The 17,632-nt window shown below is 51.7% G+C and overlaps 2 protein-coding genes across 2 annotated transcripts; both read left to right on the top strand.

The window, feature by feature from the left end:
- Nucleotides 1-9,797: 9,797 nt before the first annotated feature.
- LOC34623870 (putative pumilio homolog 8, chloroplastic) lies at nucleotides 9,798-11,209 on the top strand. Its single transcript, XM_026337188.1, has 2 exons — nucleotides 9,798-10,373; nucleotides 10,736-11,209. The coding sequence occupies exons 1-2, from the start codon at nucleotides 9,798-9,800 to the stop codon at nucleotides 11,207-11,209; spliced, it is 1,050 nt and encodes a 349-aa protein (XP_026192973.1).
- Nucleotides 11,210-15,382: 4,173 nt separating this feature from the next.
- On the top strand, nucleotides 15,383-16,267 carry LOC34623869. Its single transcript, XM_022736975.1, has 2 exons — nucleotides 15,383-15,541; nucleotides 15,962-16,267. Exons 1-2 carry the CDS (start codon nucleotides 15,383-15,385, stop codon nucleotides 16,265-16,267), a joined length of 465 nt encoding a protein of 154 aa, XP_022592348.1.
- Nucleotides 16,268-17,632: the final 1,365 nt, after the last annotated feature.

Genomic DNA, 17,632 nt, shown 5'->3' with positions numbered 1-17,632 from the left:
CACAGAAACGCGAAAACAGTGTAAAACAAAAATGCAAATGCGTGCACAAAAAAGGGATCTAAGAAATATTAGCAAGCCTATAACGAACAAGGAGCAGACCAACACAACCGCGGCGCCGACAATGAGGGCGATCGCTCGTTGTCGTCGGAATGCTAACAAGCGTGGGCCTTCCGCTACGGGAAAACAGAAATGAAATGCAAGAGCGAGTAAAATGCGCATTAATTCAGCACTGTTACCGAGCATGACAGACCAATAATTCCCGAGACTGCTCACGCATATATCTGGGAGTAGAGGATACATTTTTATTTAAAACTGGCAGCGTCGAAGTAATATCCGTTAATAAAGGTAGCTATTTCAGGTAACGTATGCGCAGAAGCAAATAAGGAGCGCTAAGAGTAGGCTCCATGACGACCAGCATTGTTCTCCCAAACAGCCGCAAATTTTCCTGCAGGCAGTGAGTTGGTCAACTGCTGCTCCGTCAACCGCCTACGTTGTTTTTCATCACCGCATTTCACGAGAAATTTATCTTGAATGCGATTTTAGGCCTTCTAAAGCCATAGAATCCGACACTTCTACGTCTCTCTGTGGATCCTTCACCTCCGCACGGGTCTTGGTTGCGCGACAAAGTCCGCAAAAAATTCGGCGCCATTTGAAACTTCCAAAGCAATTGAATACTGAGCGTTGTGGCAGCTTTAACTTTTAGCGAACTCAATGAACGAAGGAAGTGAATTGATTAGTGGGAGCATTTCGATTGGCTTCAGTCATCCCTAGCCGCAGACATCTTCGTCTGACCACTTCCTGGCTTATCTCCTATAGCCTGCCCATCGCAGTGGTAATTTTCTGGTCAATGTGCAGGCGGGTCAACAAAAAACTCGGCAGAACGCACGAACAAATTTCAGATCCCAGCCCCGAAGAATGCTCCTGCGGAACCTATAGAGCATTTTCACATCAGCATAAGAGTGAGTCATTGGCCTTCTGAGTCGTGACAGCAGGAGTAAAGGAAGAAATGTGCTCCTTGATGAGTGCGTCAACAGAAACTTGGGCGCTGTCCTGACCCTCAGACTTCGACAACCCAACAATACGGTTCATGGTCAGGAAAGGCTAATTCAATTTAGGAGCCAGAAGGCTTTGCAAAGCCCAGGTCTAGTAAAATTGAGGTGCTGTAGCTGGTGGCGTCGTGGACATGATTGTGCATACCCCTCTGCGGCGGAACGCATCCCAAGCCACCAAGAAGACCGTCAAAGCTTCCCCGCTGTACTTTAACCGCCGCCCGTGGCTCCTAAGAGCATTACCGTATGCTATGCGCAGAATAATACTGCAAAGCAAAGTCAGAAGTTAGATGCGACGGATACTCGCTTTCGTTTAACCCACAGCAAGCCATTTACAACTTGGTAATGCCTGGAGCTTCTACCTTCCTATATTTGGGCAACAGTAGCAGATGCATACTTCTAAAGTGCACAAAAAGCTTAATCAATGTTAATAATATTGTGAATTATCACAGACAGGAGCGGCTGCGATGAACGTTAGTGAATCGCTGGGGCATCTGGAGAGCACGTCGGCGAAGCCCCCAACGTACTTTACAGTAAAGTACGGCAGGAGGCCCCCAAGTCACTGAACAGCCCCAGAATTAGCAGGTCTTTAAGTTATTCATTTGATGCATTGTCGACTGCTGGATGATTTACGCAGTAGAGTGGCACCCATCTAAGTGCACCGGATTAAGCCTCACCATACCTTACAAAGTTTCCGTTGCCGTACTGGATACCGCTGTTCAGCTTTGATGAATCAACGAGAATAGGGGGCAGTGATTTCGTGCTTATGAAAGCTTATAGCTGCACCCACAGCTACGTCTGCTGCCCCGATAAGACTCATAAGTGGGCAGCACAAGTACCGGAAAAGCGGCAAGGCGGCCGTAATGCGTCCCTGCTGGGGCATTGGCTTCCTCTGTTCATAAAGTAGAGTAGTCGGAGGAGCAGCGATCCGAGAGATTCTACGAATGCATTTTCCAGTAAGACGACGCAAGCCCATAGGATTTCTCAATGTTCTGGCAGGTGCATGAAGGCCGCTCCTTGATTGCTTCAGTTTTTGCCAGGCCTGGCTCAGTTCTTGAAACCCAAACAAGGAGCTCTCGAACACACATTTGTTGTCATTAAAGGCGAATACCTCCCTGCCCTCAGAAACACAGCTGAAGGGAACGTGAGTACTGTAGGTGCTGCTGAGCATTCCGGCTGGATACGTAGATGCGTTCCAAGTATTCAACCATCCACCTTTCCTTGATAGGCTCATTTAAATCTTGAGCAATTTCGTTTCAGAAAAGCTCTGGTTTTGAAACCTTTATACGCATACATATACACTCGACTTTGCGGGTACGGGTGAAACACTGTTCTGCGCCTGGCAGACGGGTGTGGCTTGTCAAAATAATTCTCCAATATGAGGTCCCGTGAGCCTCTGTGTCAAAGCGGTCATGTTTAGGTGCTTCAAGCTGACGCACAAGCACCATCTTCCTTCCTTTCCCCGCACCACCAACGCGCTATGCCCAATCACCCGCCTGCCGCTCAATCTGTATTACATGCTGTAAACCGTGTGCTACTTGTGAGGGATGGCTTAAAACTGACCAAGAACTTAGCTCAATATGCTCGGCAGAACGACCAGCAGGTGGTCAGTCTGCTGGCATCTACTCTGTATTTTTGCATATCTACAAACCCCGCTTGATATTCGCCCATTTCTGCTACTCTTCGGCTAAAATGTCAACAAAAGATTTTAAGAATGACCCATCGGAGAATTAACTGGTGGAATGCATGCTCAGAACCGTCTTCTCTTACTACAGTGTTAAGCTACCCGCATGAAGTCTCTGCCCACCTTGTGGAGGTAGCGAACCTACACTGCTAATCATTCGTGAAGTGAGCAGTTTCGGGAAGACCAAGAATACTTCTTCTCCTAACGTTTATCTGCACACTAAGCTTCACAGCGCGCAGCTGTGGATGCATGGGTGCCTTTTGTTGGGTCACCCATGGTATATCTAGGATTACATCATGGTGCACGGGTCCTATGTAGAAGTCATGTATCAAGACAACATGACCAGATTTCAATCGAAAATAGCTGTCACCTTCTGAAGCTTTGCTGGATCATGCGTTTTACCGGCTGTATGCAGTCGTGACTCTTAGAGACTGCGCTTACGAGTGAGCAGACTTGTTACACATGTGCGCCATATGCTCGAATAACATATTTACTTGACATCCAGTATTGAGTAGCGCCAGCGTTTCTTGACCATTAATGTGAGCGTGCATACGTACAGAATTGTCCCGTGGTCGATCCCAAACTCCGACTATCTGTTTGGCCCTCTTCACTACGTCGCACCCGTGTCGGTGGCTTTCCGTTATCATCCGCTTCTTTGTTCACCAAGTAGCCTACTTTTGTTGGGCCAGTCCCGTTATTCATGTTCTTTGGCCTTTTGCACGTGCGTTTCTTTTCGGAGTATAGGCTCGACCTCCCACAAAAGAGAGAGATGCGTTGTTGAGGGCTATCTGGGGCTACCTAGGAGTGCGGGTTCCCACTGATTGTTTTTTCTCGTTCCCATAGGCTGTATTCAGGGCCGGTTGACACAAACCCACAATACAGAGGTTCTAGATCCCGACTTGTCCTTTTGTTTTTACTTACCAACGCAGGGGCTGCGGCCATTTGTTCCCCAAAGTCAAAAAATCCATTTTGCAGAAGACCCACCGTAAATTTAGTTTGCTGAACCGGTGCCCATTATACGGCTAGCTGATGCAACAATTTGGGTAGAGTTGAGATAAGCCACTAGTCAGGTAGCTGTTCATCTATGTTGTGGCTTTTGCTTACCCTTGTTTCATACTTCGCGCTATATCTATCTATTGATTAATAAATCTAGTTATGAATTCTCAATTCTCTTACAACTGTTGAGCTGAGATCGCATAGACCGATAAGTCAAGGCTTCTATGAATACTTGTGCTCGCGTTGTCCCTTTAGGCAGACGACTTTGTCTGCACGAAAAGAGTCACCAATCAAGTGCTTCTCCCAACAAAAGCATGACGGTCGGAGAACTAGCTGATTTTGCTATCTGGATGTTATATATCGAGTTACAACCCCAGTGGGCTGATGAAATCGTTTAGTACCTTGCCCATCAAGACCGTGATACTTTTATGGTCGGAATGACCTCATTGACACACCAATACACACCTTATCGTCTGCAAATTCACGCCTTCGGCTCTGGACACATCAGCACCCAGGCCGGCCTTTGCCACTTCAGCCGATGTTGAGCCAGCGTGTACTTCCAAGGCCTGAGGGCCTTTCCTCAGGTGATTGCGAACAAAAGCCAGATTTCCGAATTACGACAACACTGGGTCGTCACCTGACCAGTGTAATGAGGAATTTTGACATTCCCGTCTACTACCTGTAGATGAGCAGGGAACAGCTTTATCGGAAAACAGTCCCATCAATTGTAACATCCCATCTGATGTCTGGAGGGAGAGCTTCAACCGCAGACTCTACAAAAATTTGATATGTTCTTGAATGTTTCCCGCAGAAACCCGTCCCCTAGTGTCCGTTTTCCTCAACATTATGAAATGAGGGCAGAGAACCAGCTAGATGAGCACAACGGCGCCTTCTAAGCACCCCGAAGGGCCACAGCTTGTTGCAGATCACACATAGTGTCCAGGGGCACAAATTAGAGTCCTTGTATCGAGCGAACAGTACTCTGCAATAAGTAAGACATATGAGCAGACAAGTTAATTAGTCAATTCTTTTACTAATTAAGCTAGATATCGCTAGTGCAGCAGAAAGCGTTTGAGTGTAGCGTAGCTCGCAGCGCTGGTGCAGAACGAGTTCTTGTTGCACAGGCAGCGCCTCTGCTTCAGTGGTTCGGTTGGCTAGTATCTGAAACAATAATCACTTTGCGGCGTAACTCACGTTCAAGTGCCCTTCTATTGCGTTTTACAAGGCCGAAAGCGTGATGATGTATTTCTTGCGATATTAGGCAGCCTTCGTCAGATGAGCGCCAGGTCCCGCACCACGGGCCGCAGGTTCTACGGCGTGCCTAACGCATACGCTGCTGTGTGCTGCAAGGAAAACGCGCGGTTTTTTGTTACTTTGGAGTTTTCCTGTGGTGTACGGTGCGTTCAGAGTGCACGGGGCTGTAGCTGAAATGGCTAATTTGTACGCGAGAGCGACCTGCGGCCAAAAATCATGAGGCACCAAGAGTCAAATACATTTTATCATGGCACAGAACAAGTGTTTTGTAGCGGTAGGAATAAGATCGAGGCCAAGAAGAAGCGCTAGCGGTAGTGAGGAGTTCGCTTCTGCGCCCCCACCTCCCCCCACAGGCAGCAGCAGGTTGAGTAGGTTCTGCTGGCCGTTGCTCACGCCGAGGCCCTATTCCGTTGGCGCTGCGAGGGTTCTTTTCCCCGTTTTTTTGACTGATTACTTGAGGCCAGTTGAATTTTCATGGGGCGGTACCGGGCTGCTCTGAGGATTTTCCAGTACTGAGCACAGCTGCCCGCTGTGCGGCGCTGGCGGACGGCGGGCGGGGCGCTCTCGGCGATGGACTGCAGGACTCTTTGATCTTTTTTGTTTTACATGCAGCTGTGGAAACAACTACAGGCTGAGTCACGTGGTTGTGTCCTCGAGGCAGAAAGTCGGGGTGAGAGAGAGGCTGGAAAGCGCCTACCCGCACTCTCTCCCTGGCGCATCGCTGGTCTAGCCGCATATGAACGGCAATCCCTACACCCCTTTTCTCTCCCCAAAGCAAGGTAGACCCAAAATTTCGCGCATCGAGGGGTGTCTGCGCGCTGCAGCCAGAGTTTTTTGGGATCTCTAGCACTGCATACCCCTCGTTGCAAGCGTCCGATCACGTGGCACAAGGCGAAGGAAATAGGCAGCGGATAGAGGAGGACAAGGGAAAAGGAGAACAAGGGAACAACCGGCTTTATTTCTGAATAGAGTCGTCGATTTGTGCTGCTTCTAGCGCGTGATGCACGTTTCTTCCATTGCAGCGTCACGAGGAGCCGGCGCATAGACACCACAGCCAGCCTCTCCCCTGCTTCCGACCGCATATGGAGGCCATTGGGGCGTTAGAACTGCTCTCCAGGGGCCTCAGCGAGGCTCAACAGGCGGCAGACTGCCCGCGGGGGTCCTACTCGGAAGTGCCCCTCGTTACCAACGCCAATGGGGAATCCGGAGAGGCCCCCAAGCTACAGGGGGCAGCTTCAACTCAATATGGGCCGGCCTCACTCCATGGGGCCCAGGGGGGCTCCCTCTCAAGGCTGGTAGAAACTCTACAGGATGCCTCTTCTGAGGATCTGAACGCGGCGGGTATCCCCTCGCTGTCTCGACCAATATCTGCCCCTCCGAATCTCGGCGCAATCAGTGCCTCTACCCTCTTCGCATACCCTCCAGCAGAGAGCGCAGGATGCGTTGAGTCCCTCTTGGGCGATATTCGTTATGACAAGCAGTACTGCGAGTTCTACAGGTAGGCAGCATAGACGCCCTACTCGCGGAAGGCAGTCGAGGCACTCGGGTTAAGCGAGAGTTAAATGCCTTTCGAGTTGAAACAAGCGTTTTCTGCTTGATCATGGTGCGCTGTACAAATGGCATTTCATGTAGGAGCGGTCACATCCAAGTAGCGGCTCCGTTGACGCGCTCAGATCTGCATGTCTCTCAATGTGTGTGTGTGTTTTTTTTTTCAAAATAGCTGTGCTGGCATGGCATTGCGGGTCATTTTGCTGCTGTTCATGCATCTATCTCCTTTCTTGCATACTTCCATGGGAATGCCTCTTTGTATACTTTCCTGTAAACTTGGCCCAAGGAGTGCAGCGTTTGGCATGTATGCACACCATACATATATATATACTTGCGTACATGAACACAACCATGTATATATACATACATATCTACCTGCATGCATATATGTATATATGTATGCATATCACTATATACATATATAGATATACATATACGTACAGGGCCCCTTGGTCGCATGGGAGCTGTTTTAGTGGGGTGTGCATCTTGAAACGTTGTTTAGGAGTCATGCGCGCGAGAACCCTTCCCTGCCGAAGCCTCTGGAGGAGCCGTCTTTGCTGGATTTGTTTCCGCGGCTTCGGAGCAGGGGGGCGAACAAAGCGCCGAAAGAGGGGGACAACTTGTCAGCCGTTGCTGCTGCAGCAGCAGCGACGGGAGAGGGGCTTCCCACGGGGTCGGACGCCCAAGGGGAGAAGCTTGCAGCGGCAGCGGCTGCGCTTTTGCGACAGGCTGCGCCAGCGGCAAGCGGGGAAGGACGGGAAGTTGGAGTAGCTGCTGGGGGGCAGCGCTTTGAGGCCTCCAAAGCCTCGCAGAAACAAGCCTCAGTGCCTTTTGGGGGGGGGAGCTATGCCGCAGGCGGGCTGCCAGCAGCTCCAGCTACACGCGTTGCAACGACAACTACTAGAGCCACTTACTCCGGCAGCAGCACTGAGCGGTGCACCCCGAATGGAGATGAAGAGGCAGAAGCCGACTTCGTGCCTGCCAGCGACTGGACCCGTAAGAACTCCCTATCTGGGGAGGAAGCTCTGAGTGCGCTCTCCAGAGGAAGGAGCTGCCAGCAGAGCGGCCTGGGGGGACCCCCCCTGAGTCGTCTGTATGCTGAAGGCACCTCCCCTGCGAACAGAGCATCTCTCCCTGCATTCTACTCTGCACAGCAGCTGGCGTCTGCAGCGGCTGCTGCTACGCGGACGATGCCTTCGCCCGACCCTTTCGAAAGCCCCGTGTAAGTGGCAGGCCTCAAATTTTAGAGGCTTGGCTGCCCTTCCTTTAGCAGAAGAGCAGCAAATTCTAGAGGCTTGGCTGCCCTTCTTCTCAGTGGAAGAGCAGCAAATTTTTAGAGGATTGGCTGCCCTTCTTCTCAGTAAAAGAGCAGCAAATTCTAGAGGCTTGGCTGCCCTTCTTCTCAGTGGAGGAGCGGCAAATTTGAGAGGCTTGGCTGCCCTTCCTCTCAGTAAAAGAGCAGCAAATTTTTAGAGGCTTGGCTGCCCTTCTTCTCAGTGGCTTATCTTTCAGTGGAGGGGCAGCAAAGCCTGGGTAGTGTCTGCTTTGCATGTCGATTTGGCGGTTCCAGAGGGCTTCTTCTGGCGAGGGGCCAGGCTGTGGGGCCTTCTGTCTCCCCTGGCGAAGCGAGAGCCTTGTTGGGGAAGGCGGGAGAGAAGGGGGGTAGACTGGGAAGAGGGGCAAGAGGGGTCGGGAGGCCTTAATTCTGTGTTTGGGGGATACGGATTTGTTCATGAGTGGGGCAAGTCGGTGTGTTTTTTGATGCCTATAGAGGGCTCTGTAGGAGCGCTGCCTCCTACTGAGTTTTTGGACTCTGCACTTACTCATGCATCGCTCCTATTCTGTGTATCTACGGGGAGAGTAGAGGGGCTTTAAAAGCCGTGCGCGCACGTCCTCCATTGTGAGAGTGTGTTACACGTGTTCTCAGAGGCGCGTTGCTGGGCCTGACAGGCTCTCCTCCGCCATCCTTAGCAGCCCCCTCTCTCCTGGGGGGGGGGCTTATGGGGATCTCAGGAGGCTTCTCGCCCTCGGGAGCGAGTGGGGGGGTTGGCGACGTGCTTCCTCGGGAGTCGCTGCTGCTGCAGCAACGCAACATGCTGGCCGTTCAGCAGGCTGCTGCTGCTGCCTGGCTCATGGGCAGGGAGGGAGGCCCCTTCTCGCCGCGACTAGCAGCTCGCCGTTCGTCTGCAGCTCCCGCAGCAGATGCGTGGCTGGCGTCTGCAAACTTGCGACTGCAGGCTGCGCTGGAGCTGGGAGCAACGCAGGAAAGCAGTCGCAAGGCCCCCTCCATCCCCCTGCAGGAGCAGCTGCAGAGGCGTCAGTTTTCGACGCGTCAAAGCAAGGAGCAGAAGAGACGTCAGCGCACTGGTGAGACACCGGAGTGAGGGAGGGCCTGCTGGGGAGGCTTGGCGGAAGGGGAGAAAGGGGTAGTTGGTCGGCGTTCGAGGGGAACAAGCTTGGCTCTTGCGTTGTGCTCGTGTGTGTCACTCACCGTGCTGAGACGCTGCTGCATTTTCTGGTCTATTTTTTTCAAATACGCTGCGTTGTTCGCACATGGTAACCCCTTCCCACTGCGTCTGCTGTAAAACTCTGTTTCGTGCAACTCGGGCTGCTGCGTGGCTGGGTTCGTTGGTAGGGGAGCGCTCTTGTCTCAGGGTGCCATGATGCGCGTATCGTCCTTCGAGGGTCGTGCGTTTATACATACGTATTGATGTATCGTTGTATATGTATATGTGTTTCTGTATGTATATGTGTTGTGTTTGTGTTGCTGTATGTATATGTGTATGTGTTTATGTACGTCTATGTGATGTGTATGTGTTTATGTATGTGTTTCTGTATGGTTGTACATGTGATGTGTATGTGTTTATATATGTTTATGCATGTATGTATGTGTTTATGTATGTATGTATGTGTTTATGTGCGTCTATGTGATGTGTATGTGTTTATATATGTTTATGTATGTGTCTCTGTATGGTTGTACATGTGGTGTGTATGTGTTCATGTATGCATGTATGTGTATATGTACGTCTGTGTGATGTGTATGTGTTCATGTATGTATATGTGTGTGTTCATGTATGAATATGTCTGACTGTGTGCATGTATGTAGATGTCTCACTGTACGTATCTGAATATGTATGTGTTGATATATATATATGTATGTGCTTTTAAAGTACTTTGTTTGCATCTTGTTTTCAGAGAGTGGTTTGTTTGGTGCATACGATGCTGCACTGGAGTGTTGGACGAAATCTCCGCCCGTCCAGCGGGGCATGGGGGGAGCTGCCGCTCGCGAGGTTCGCGGGGGTGTTGTTACTGCTCCAGAGCTGCCTCTCCTGAGCGGAAATACACGTGCTCGCGTGGCTGCCAACGAGAACAATGCGGAGCGTGTGGCGAGTCGTGGGGGGGGAGGCCGTGCGAAGGCCAGCGGGGGATCGGCTACCCCGATGAGCAGCAGCAGTGCTGCGAATGGGGTTGCTCTCAACGCGCGTGGAGATGAGCAGGTGTCTTCATCTCCGCGGCTTTCTGAAATAGACATTCTGCAGGCTGATGACGAGAGTCTGTTCAGGACGGCTAAGGACCAAGGGGGCTGCCGTTTGCTCCAGCGACTGCTGGCAGATGGAACCCCTGACGAAGTGGATCGCGTCTTTAACATGGCCTTCTCCCGCCTAGAGGAACTGATGACTGATGCTTACGGCAATTATTTGTTTCAAAAGCTCCTGGACGTCTGCTCCGATGACCAGCTGCGACAGCTGTTGCACGCCATTACTCCCCACCTCAAGGACATATGCCTTGATCCGCATGGCACACGCACTGCGCAGAAGCTCATCGAAGTCATCTGCGGATCGGTAAGGTGACACAAGACGCGGAAGGGGGGCCTCGACGAACGGAGGCAGTGTGGACGCCTCACAAGCCGCTTTTGAGGGCTTGTCTCCTGCTGCTGCTGTTTTTTATGCTGCTGCTGCGTATGCTGGTCGTCTGCCCCCGTGAGAAGAAGGGAGGAGCGAGATAGAGGGGAAGATACAGAGCGATATATCTATGTATATGTAGAGATATGTTTATGCACAGAGGGGGCGTCGGTTTAGGGAAGCGGCCCTCTAGGCCCTTGTGTGCACTTGCTGTGTGCTGACTTCTTCTGTCGCTTTTTCGCATAAAGCGATCCAAGAGGATGCTCGTGAATCCCCCTTTGTTGCTTGGATGTGGAATGCAGCGCCAAAGTCCGTCGCTCACGCAGGAGTTGATTTGCGCCTTCGAGCCATTGGTCGTTGACTTGGCAACCGATGCCAATGGAAATCATGTGATCAAACGCTTCTTATGGTGCAGTACGCGCGAAAGCAGCGCGTGCAGCATCGACTTCATCCTTAAAACTGCATGTGACCACTGCGTCCACATTGCCACTGAAAGGCACGGGTGCTGCGTAATGCAGCGCTGCTGCGAAGCCGCCACGGGGGTCCTCAAGGTATGCGGAAAATGGGGGGAAGGGGGAGGTATGAGTGACGTCGAATGCATGCTTAAGCAGCAGTTTCTACGGGGAAATGGGAGGTGGGGCGGTGCAAATCTGGGTGCCCTGCTTGCTCGTATTGGTCTGCCGCCTCTGGAAAAAGTTTTGCCTTACGCGGAGTGTATTGCCAACACGCTTTTGTGTGTATGTACAGGACCAGATTCTGGCCGAGGTTGCAGCTAACGCCCTCCTGCTATCGCAGGATCCATTTGGGAATTATGTGGTGCAGCACGTTTTACGACATGATCACGCAGTGAGTTGTTTATTTTTGACGGCAAATTTTGCGATTTCCGGGGGAATCTGGTGCTGGAGGCCTTTATTTTACCGCTTTGCTTCGTGGCTGTCAATTTTATGCGCGCCCCCGTCTTTACTCCGTGGGGCGTTGGGTGCACGCACCTTTGTTTTTGTTGGTAGAGGAGGGGAGAAGAGAGAAAGCGGGGTTTTTGTCGAGTAGTTTTTTTGAATATCGGTGCAGTGCTCGCCCTTTCGCGAATGCCTAGCTCGCCTGGCCTTCGTCACTAGGGTGTGCGCTGGTGCAGCCTGCGTCTTGGAGTGGATCTTGAGTCTTGTTCGAAAGTCGATTGTCTTGTGTGTTGCTGCAGCGCATCGGTTCCGCCATCATTATGCAGCTGCGAGGCCACGTTAGAGAGTTGTCAGAGCAGAAATTTGCGTCAAACGTTGTAGAGAAGGTGAGGGCCGCACGCTTTGTATTTCTCTTGCCGTCTGCAAGCTCGTCCCATGGTATTCTTCTGGTGCTGTGCCGTCTCCAAGCCCCCGCGAGCATTGCTCCTTCCCCCTAAATTAGGCCAGAGCGAAAGTTTATCAAACAACTGCGTGAATGAAGAGAAAAGAGGAAATCTTTCGCGGGTGCATTGCACAAAAGCTCCATGGGCGGTCTATGGGCTCCAGACTTCCTTCACGCCTTTGGCCTGTTAGCTAGATATTTTCCGTCTATGTTCCTGATCAGTTCCTGCTGCTTTCTGTCCGCTGTGATTGGCGCAGTGTTTGCTGCTAGGAGACAGCGAACAGCGGGCGCAGGTGATTGGGGAGCTTCTTGAGGACCCCCAGCAGTTGCAACAGCTCGTGCTGCATGCCTACGGCAATTATGGTAAGCGAGCAGCTGTGTGCGCGGCAGCGGCTGTGAGAAAGGCTCGCTCCGGCTGCTTGCGCATTCTTGAAAATAAGAGGCAGGGGGTGTGGGGCTTTTCGCGGGATGGGGGGGGCAGCAGAGGAGGAGTATATCTTGTTTTAGAAGAGGAGATTGAGAGGGGAAAGGGTCCTCTGCGTATGCTGGGTGGTGGTGTTCTTGTTGTTTCAGTGGTGCAGCGAGCCCTGGCTGTAGCGGGCACTACCCAGAGGGAGGCGGTATTAGATGTTGTCCGCTTCAGTCTCATGAATCAGCACACTTCCCAGCACAGCCGCATCGCACAGAAGCTTATGCGGAGATTTCGAGGACTCAGGCAGCAGCCACACGGCACACAGGCTGCAGTTACTACAGGAGCAGGGGCCTCTGCAGGCACTTCCACTAGTGGCAGTGCGACTGCCTGGTGTTGTCCGGGGGCCCCTAGAAGTGCCGCCGCGCCGGCACAGATAGATTGGAGCACTGCGGATTGCATGCAGTTGGCTCCAGTTGGTCCTGGAGGCTTGCAGGTACAGGCTTTCTGCCGTCAGCAGCAGCGGCAACAGCAGCATCCCGTTGATAGTCACGCGGGCCTGAAGCTTCTATCTGGAGAGAGCCCTGTGGAAGGTGCAGAATTTGGATTGCGGGCTGTTGCCCCCTTGTAAGAAAAGGAGCAGCGAGATGGACCTTGTACGAGAAGATCGAGTGCGCCTGGCCTCGTCGGAGCACCAAGGCTTTGGCGGACAGCGAGGCGTGGCGGTCCCTGTGCGTGAAATTGAGTGGATAGGATAGTTCTCTAGAGCCTGTAGAAGAATAGGGGCATAGCAGGTGTTTATGGCGTGTCTGAAAGGGCGTCACCTGACCTCAATAGCGCCCCACTTAGTGCTCTCTGTCAGATTGCACACATGTTATCTTTCTTCTTGATGTTCGTGCATCAGCGGTATATACTATACGAAATTCGTATGATAATCAACCTTTTTCCGGTTTTTCTGCATTTTCCTATTTGAATGTACTTCCCACACACAACACATTTGGTTTGTCGCCTTTTGATGGTCCATCGTGAACGCCTGCCCACGGTATGTACTGATGTCTTGTCCTATACGATTTATGGCTTCCCGCTTTTCTCCGTGGCGGAGAGCTGCAGTGAATGGCCCCGAGAGGCCTGCGCCGCAGAATCACAAGAAGGTCTCAGCTGTATTCGCACTTTAGCTGGGAGTGTCGATCCGACCAGGATCTCTCCTGCCTCCTCTCCTAACACGACTATCCCGCCGTGTGGCGCCGTGTTTGTCTGTGGTGTCTGAACAGCTCGGTGGGGTTGTAACATTGCATGAGCCGGAGACCGTCTGTCTGTGTTCTGCGCCGCTTGATTTACTTTCCTGGGGCCGTGCTGCGATAGCGGCCTGGGCAGCTTGCAGCCAGGACTACATAAACATAGACCATGTACTATGTATTTTTGTGCTGTATAAGGAGGAGCCCGCTTCATCTTTGTATGTGCATTTAAGCTACACGGGCGTAGGCCGCAGTGCAGCACAAAGGCGTGGCGGGGGCTACGCCGTTTGTGACATTTGACGCCCTGGCATGAGTATACACTTTTGTTATTGTTGCTATCGTTGTTGCGGCTGGAGCTTAGGCCTGCAGCTGGTTCCCAGGGCATGCACGAAACACGGATCTGGCTGCGAACTCAGCAGTTTGGCTGGGAAACGCAGAGTCTAATAACTCATCCCGTATCTTTAAGTTGGTTGCTCCGTTTTCGTTATGCAGTGGCGGGAGGAATGTACTAGGGTAGGGAAATTTTGACTGAAGCATGAGACTTTGTTTGCAAAGATCAAATAGTTTGCTTAGGGCTAAGGCGGTGGGCGCCATAGATCGCGCGGTATACGCCCCTGAGGGCGCCTGGAGGGCTATCGTTTAAGGGATTCAAATCCCCGGAAACTCTTGCCTCATGTTGCCAAGACCACAAGGTGCCCTTTAGAAACGGGTATTGGTTTAGGCCTGGAGGTTTATCCCACAACCTTACGCGTATTGCATTTTAAGAGCTACGGGCGGTCGTGGCACTTCCTTGTGCATTTTGGTGTATGAGCGGGTGTGTGTGTGTGACCCGGAGTCTGCTTCAAACGGGCACTCCCAGAGTAAGCTGCGGTCTCTATTACCTTGCAGCAGCTACGGCGGGGGAGCTGTCTCCTAAAAGCACACTTTGAGGGCTGCTTCAGGCATCTATGGTGGTGTGCATCTGGAAGTCACGGCTGCTGAGAGCTACACCACAACAACCGCAGTGAAAAGCGCGAGCTCCGCAGTTCGTCATGACCCGCAATTAAATCTCTCGCTCCTCTGCGCATGTTGCAGGAGGGAACCCAATTGGTTGAGTAGAGCCCGAAAAGTCGATCCTTGTACTAGTGGGCAGATCTACCACGAGCAGTCCACTGCGCCTTTTCCACCTTATTTACCCTAGAACCCTAGAAAAATTGACCTCACGCTTACGCTCCCAGCATACAAATGATTTATATCCCGCTTTTCCTCATCTTGGCAATGGGGGCTCATGAGTGCCAGGCGATGGGTGCTTGGACCAGAGGCGCAGCGTAGCTCACCAGGCGGTGCCGGGCCGGTCCCTCAGCCCCAGGATAACTTTCCTTCTGACGGGAAATAAAGGAGAAGGGGTTATAGTATTAAAGAGCAAAGAACAAGAAGGGGGCCCGCACGAAGTTTCGGGTGTTTCTGGTGTTTTTGTGTCGCTGGTCGTTGCTGTGAGGGTGCCGGCCTGCAGTAAGCCACGGGAGTGGAGCAAAGAGCAGAAGAACGTATTCTGCGCCACCATCTTCCCTTATAGGACTGACTTAGATACTTTGAGTCCCTTATTCTTCGTCATTCCACAAGTCTTCGGCTCTGCGATCTTCCCCTACACGTCCTCTGCTGGCATTCTGGGGGAAAACGACCTGCGGAAGAGGAAGGCACCGCAATTTGAATTTCCACCTTCGCACATTGCTTAGGCTGTCCAGGGCCGCTCAAAGGTTTCTTCCTCGTAGCTTTAGCTACCACGCTGTCGGTTGTCGCCTCATCGGGGGTTCTATTCAGTGTGGCCAGCACAGGGGCCCTCTGCCTTCCTGTGTACTTCACACCCTAATCACTCCTTCTTCCCTGCCGCGTATTTGTTCTGAGTTCTTTCGCGGGGTTCCGTCTGCGTGCCTCGCAGTCCGCCCTCTCCTGTCCGCAGTTGGCTCATCCGCTTTTGTCTTTCGACAATGGGAAACTCCTGCAGTGGGTGCTGCGGTGACAGTGAGGATCCCCTGCAGATATCTCTAGAGTCACTGGATGGGACGAATGAGGCGCTCGTACAACTGTTCAAACCAGAGATGGAGGACCTTCTGCACGAAGGGCTCTCAGTCGGACTGATCCTCCAGGTAACGAGGCTAGAGCTAGGGCCTGTTGATGTGGTTGTGCTGCTTCCTAAACTTTTGTCTTTTGTCAGCAAAAAGGCATTAGGATCTTTTGTGCACCACCATAACTTCGCTAGCTCTTGTAGCGGGAGAAAAGTAGCTGTGACCTCACTGCCCAGGCATCTCAGATCCATTAGATCCTATAGAAGAGGAGAACACTCTCACGTCTTGTGTGGTACATATATGCAGTTAGGCTGCACGCGTATACGATATATGATCATCATCTTAGGCAATCTTAGGGTCTATGAGCAGGCGTAGCTCCTGTGGCGTACGTGTACACTTCAGAATGACTGTCAAGTTCCTCCCGCTTGGACCTGTTATAGCTCTCCAAGCCTTTTGCCTCCCATTTGACTCCCCGTTTTTCTGTGTTGTCCTTATTTGCAGGACAAGTCTCGCTTGGACTGCAAGGTGAAACTGACCGCAAATAACAGTGCTCTCGAGCTTTCTTGTGACAGGAAGAGCCGTGTTGTGGAGCTGAGCTCCGTGAAGAACGTCTTGTACACGTCTGAGCAGTTGAAAAGAGTTGACTGCTCTGCAGGCATCGCACCTGGAGACTTCTGCGTGGCCATTCATCTGTGTTCAACTGGAAACTGCATCCCCCTGTTTTTCCCCTCAGTCAGAGAGAAAAACCTTTTCATTATTACACTGGCGAAAGTACGTAGTGGGGGCCCAGAAGGACTCAACGCGTGAGAAGAGGGGCCCCTGTGCTTGTTTCCCTGTGACCATGAAGGGCTGTCCTCGTGACCCTGTAGGGCATATAGCCACAGAGGGCTGGCCACGCGTGGTGGGATTGTGTTGATTGAAATTTAAGGGTGAGACGCACTTAGACGAAAAGGGGTCGCGCCTCCATGGCGGTAAATACCGCACCCCTTGTGTTTGTCACAATTGTGTGACGCTTAGGAAAATGCGGCAGAACCTTGGAAACAAGTTTTAAATTGCTAAAATGGCATGTTTTGTTCCGTGGTCAAACGCACAAAAGCCAGCTGGCTGGGGGCAGGATGCCTGAATAGCAAAAGAAGTACTATGGGCTTGGTAGCAGGCAGGCGCATGAGGAGCGCGAAAACAATTTGAAGGATGGTTACACACTCTTCTACTGAGTATGGTCACTCCTCTTTTGATCACGAACGTGCAATGGCTTGCTCTAGTGTTGTTGCCGAGGGAGGCTTCATCGGGACTGCTTATGCAAGAGCGTGGGATATAAAGCTATTGTGTTGAAGGATGTAGATTGGTCGTGATCTTCGAATTCGGCATTTTTTGTTGCGGCCACCACATTCACTCTTACTTTACTATATCTGCAGCAAGCAATGTGACCAGCTACCCCCATGCGGCGAACGGGGTTCAACACGAAAAGCACCGCCGGAACACTTGCAGCCGACAACAGAGCGCTGACCGTAGTAGGTAACAGTTCAGTAATTACAAAGCTCAGACACAGAAGAGGAACATCCGTACTCTGCACATCTATCAGATTAAGTGATCTAGTATATGCAGTGCAGTGTGATTTTGGAAAAGGAAGTACAGCGAGTGCCGATGCGCGCCCATGTATGACGAAAAACACGCGCGCTTATCACAACTTTGAACGATTCGAGAGGGACCATTTACACTTGACAGGTTTTCATCCAGTGTCTACTCAATTGACTCATGTGACGACAAGTGCCGTTGGTTATTGACTCGTGCTTTAATTAGAAAGTAGTTTGACGAATCTCGGATGCCTAGTGTGCTGGACGGGTCGGGTAGGAGGATAAATGCCTACAGCGCTGCTCTCATGAACAGTGTGCAACATTCTACGGCTGAACTAGCAGGCATCAGAAATTTCTTCGTTCTACGTATTGCACCTGCGCGTCTCCATGGAACGCCGAACGACAGAAGAACGGCGGTGAGTAGCCATAAAGGCATAAGCTCGGGAAGAGGTTTCAACTGCTAAAGAAATGCTGTTCGCGGAGAGTTTTGCTAAGCAGGTGGACATTGGGGTCGCGGACGGGACGCCTTCCGCAGCCCTAGTGATGGACCATGGAAATGCAGCCGGACAGGACCCCACCGGAAAGACTGCGACTAAAG

Source organism: Cyclospora cayetanensis, unplaced genomic scaffold (assembly GCF_002999335.1).
Source record: "Cyclospora cayetanensis isolate NF1_C8 unplaced genomic scaffold, CcayRef3 CcayRef3_contig_17, whole genome shotgun sequence".
Taxonomy (NCBI): domain Eukaryota; phylum Apicomplexa; class Conoidasida; order Eucoccidiorida; family Eimeriidae; genus Cyclospora; species Cyclospora cayetanensis.
Note: the sequence above shows the minus strand (reverse complement) of the source record. Positions and strands in the feature narration are given on the sequence as shown.

Bases quoted from the DNA above. Each gene is read 5' to 3' on its own strand.
- LOC34623870 (XM_026337188.1), top strand. From the start codon at position 9,798: ATGGGGGGAGCTGCCGCTCGCGAGGTTCGCGGGGGTGTTGTTACTGCT. The intron at 10,374-10,735 runs GTAAGGTGACAC...TGTGGAATGCAG, and splicing joins TCGAAGTCATCTGCGGATCG to CGCCAAAGTCCGTCGCTCAC.
- LOC34623869 (XM_022736975.1), top strand. From the start codon at position 15,383: ATGGGAAACTCCTGCAGTGGGTGCTGCGGTGACAGTGAGGATCCCCTG. The intron at 15,542-15,961 runs GTAACGAGGCTA...CCTTATTTGCAG, and splicing joins CAGTCGGACTGATCCTCCAG to GACAAGTCTCGCTTGGACTG.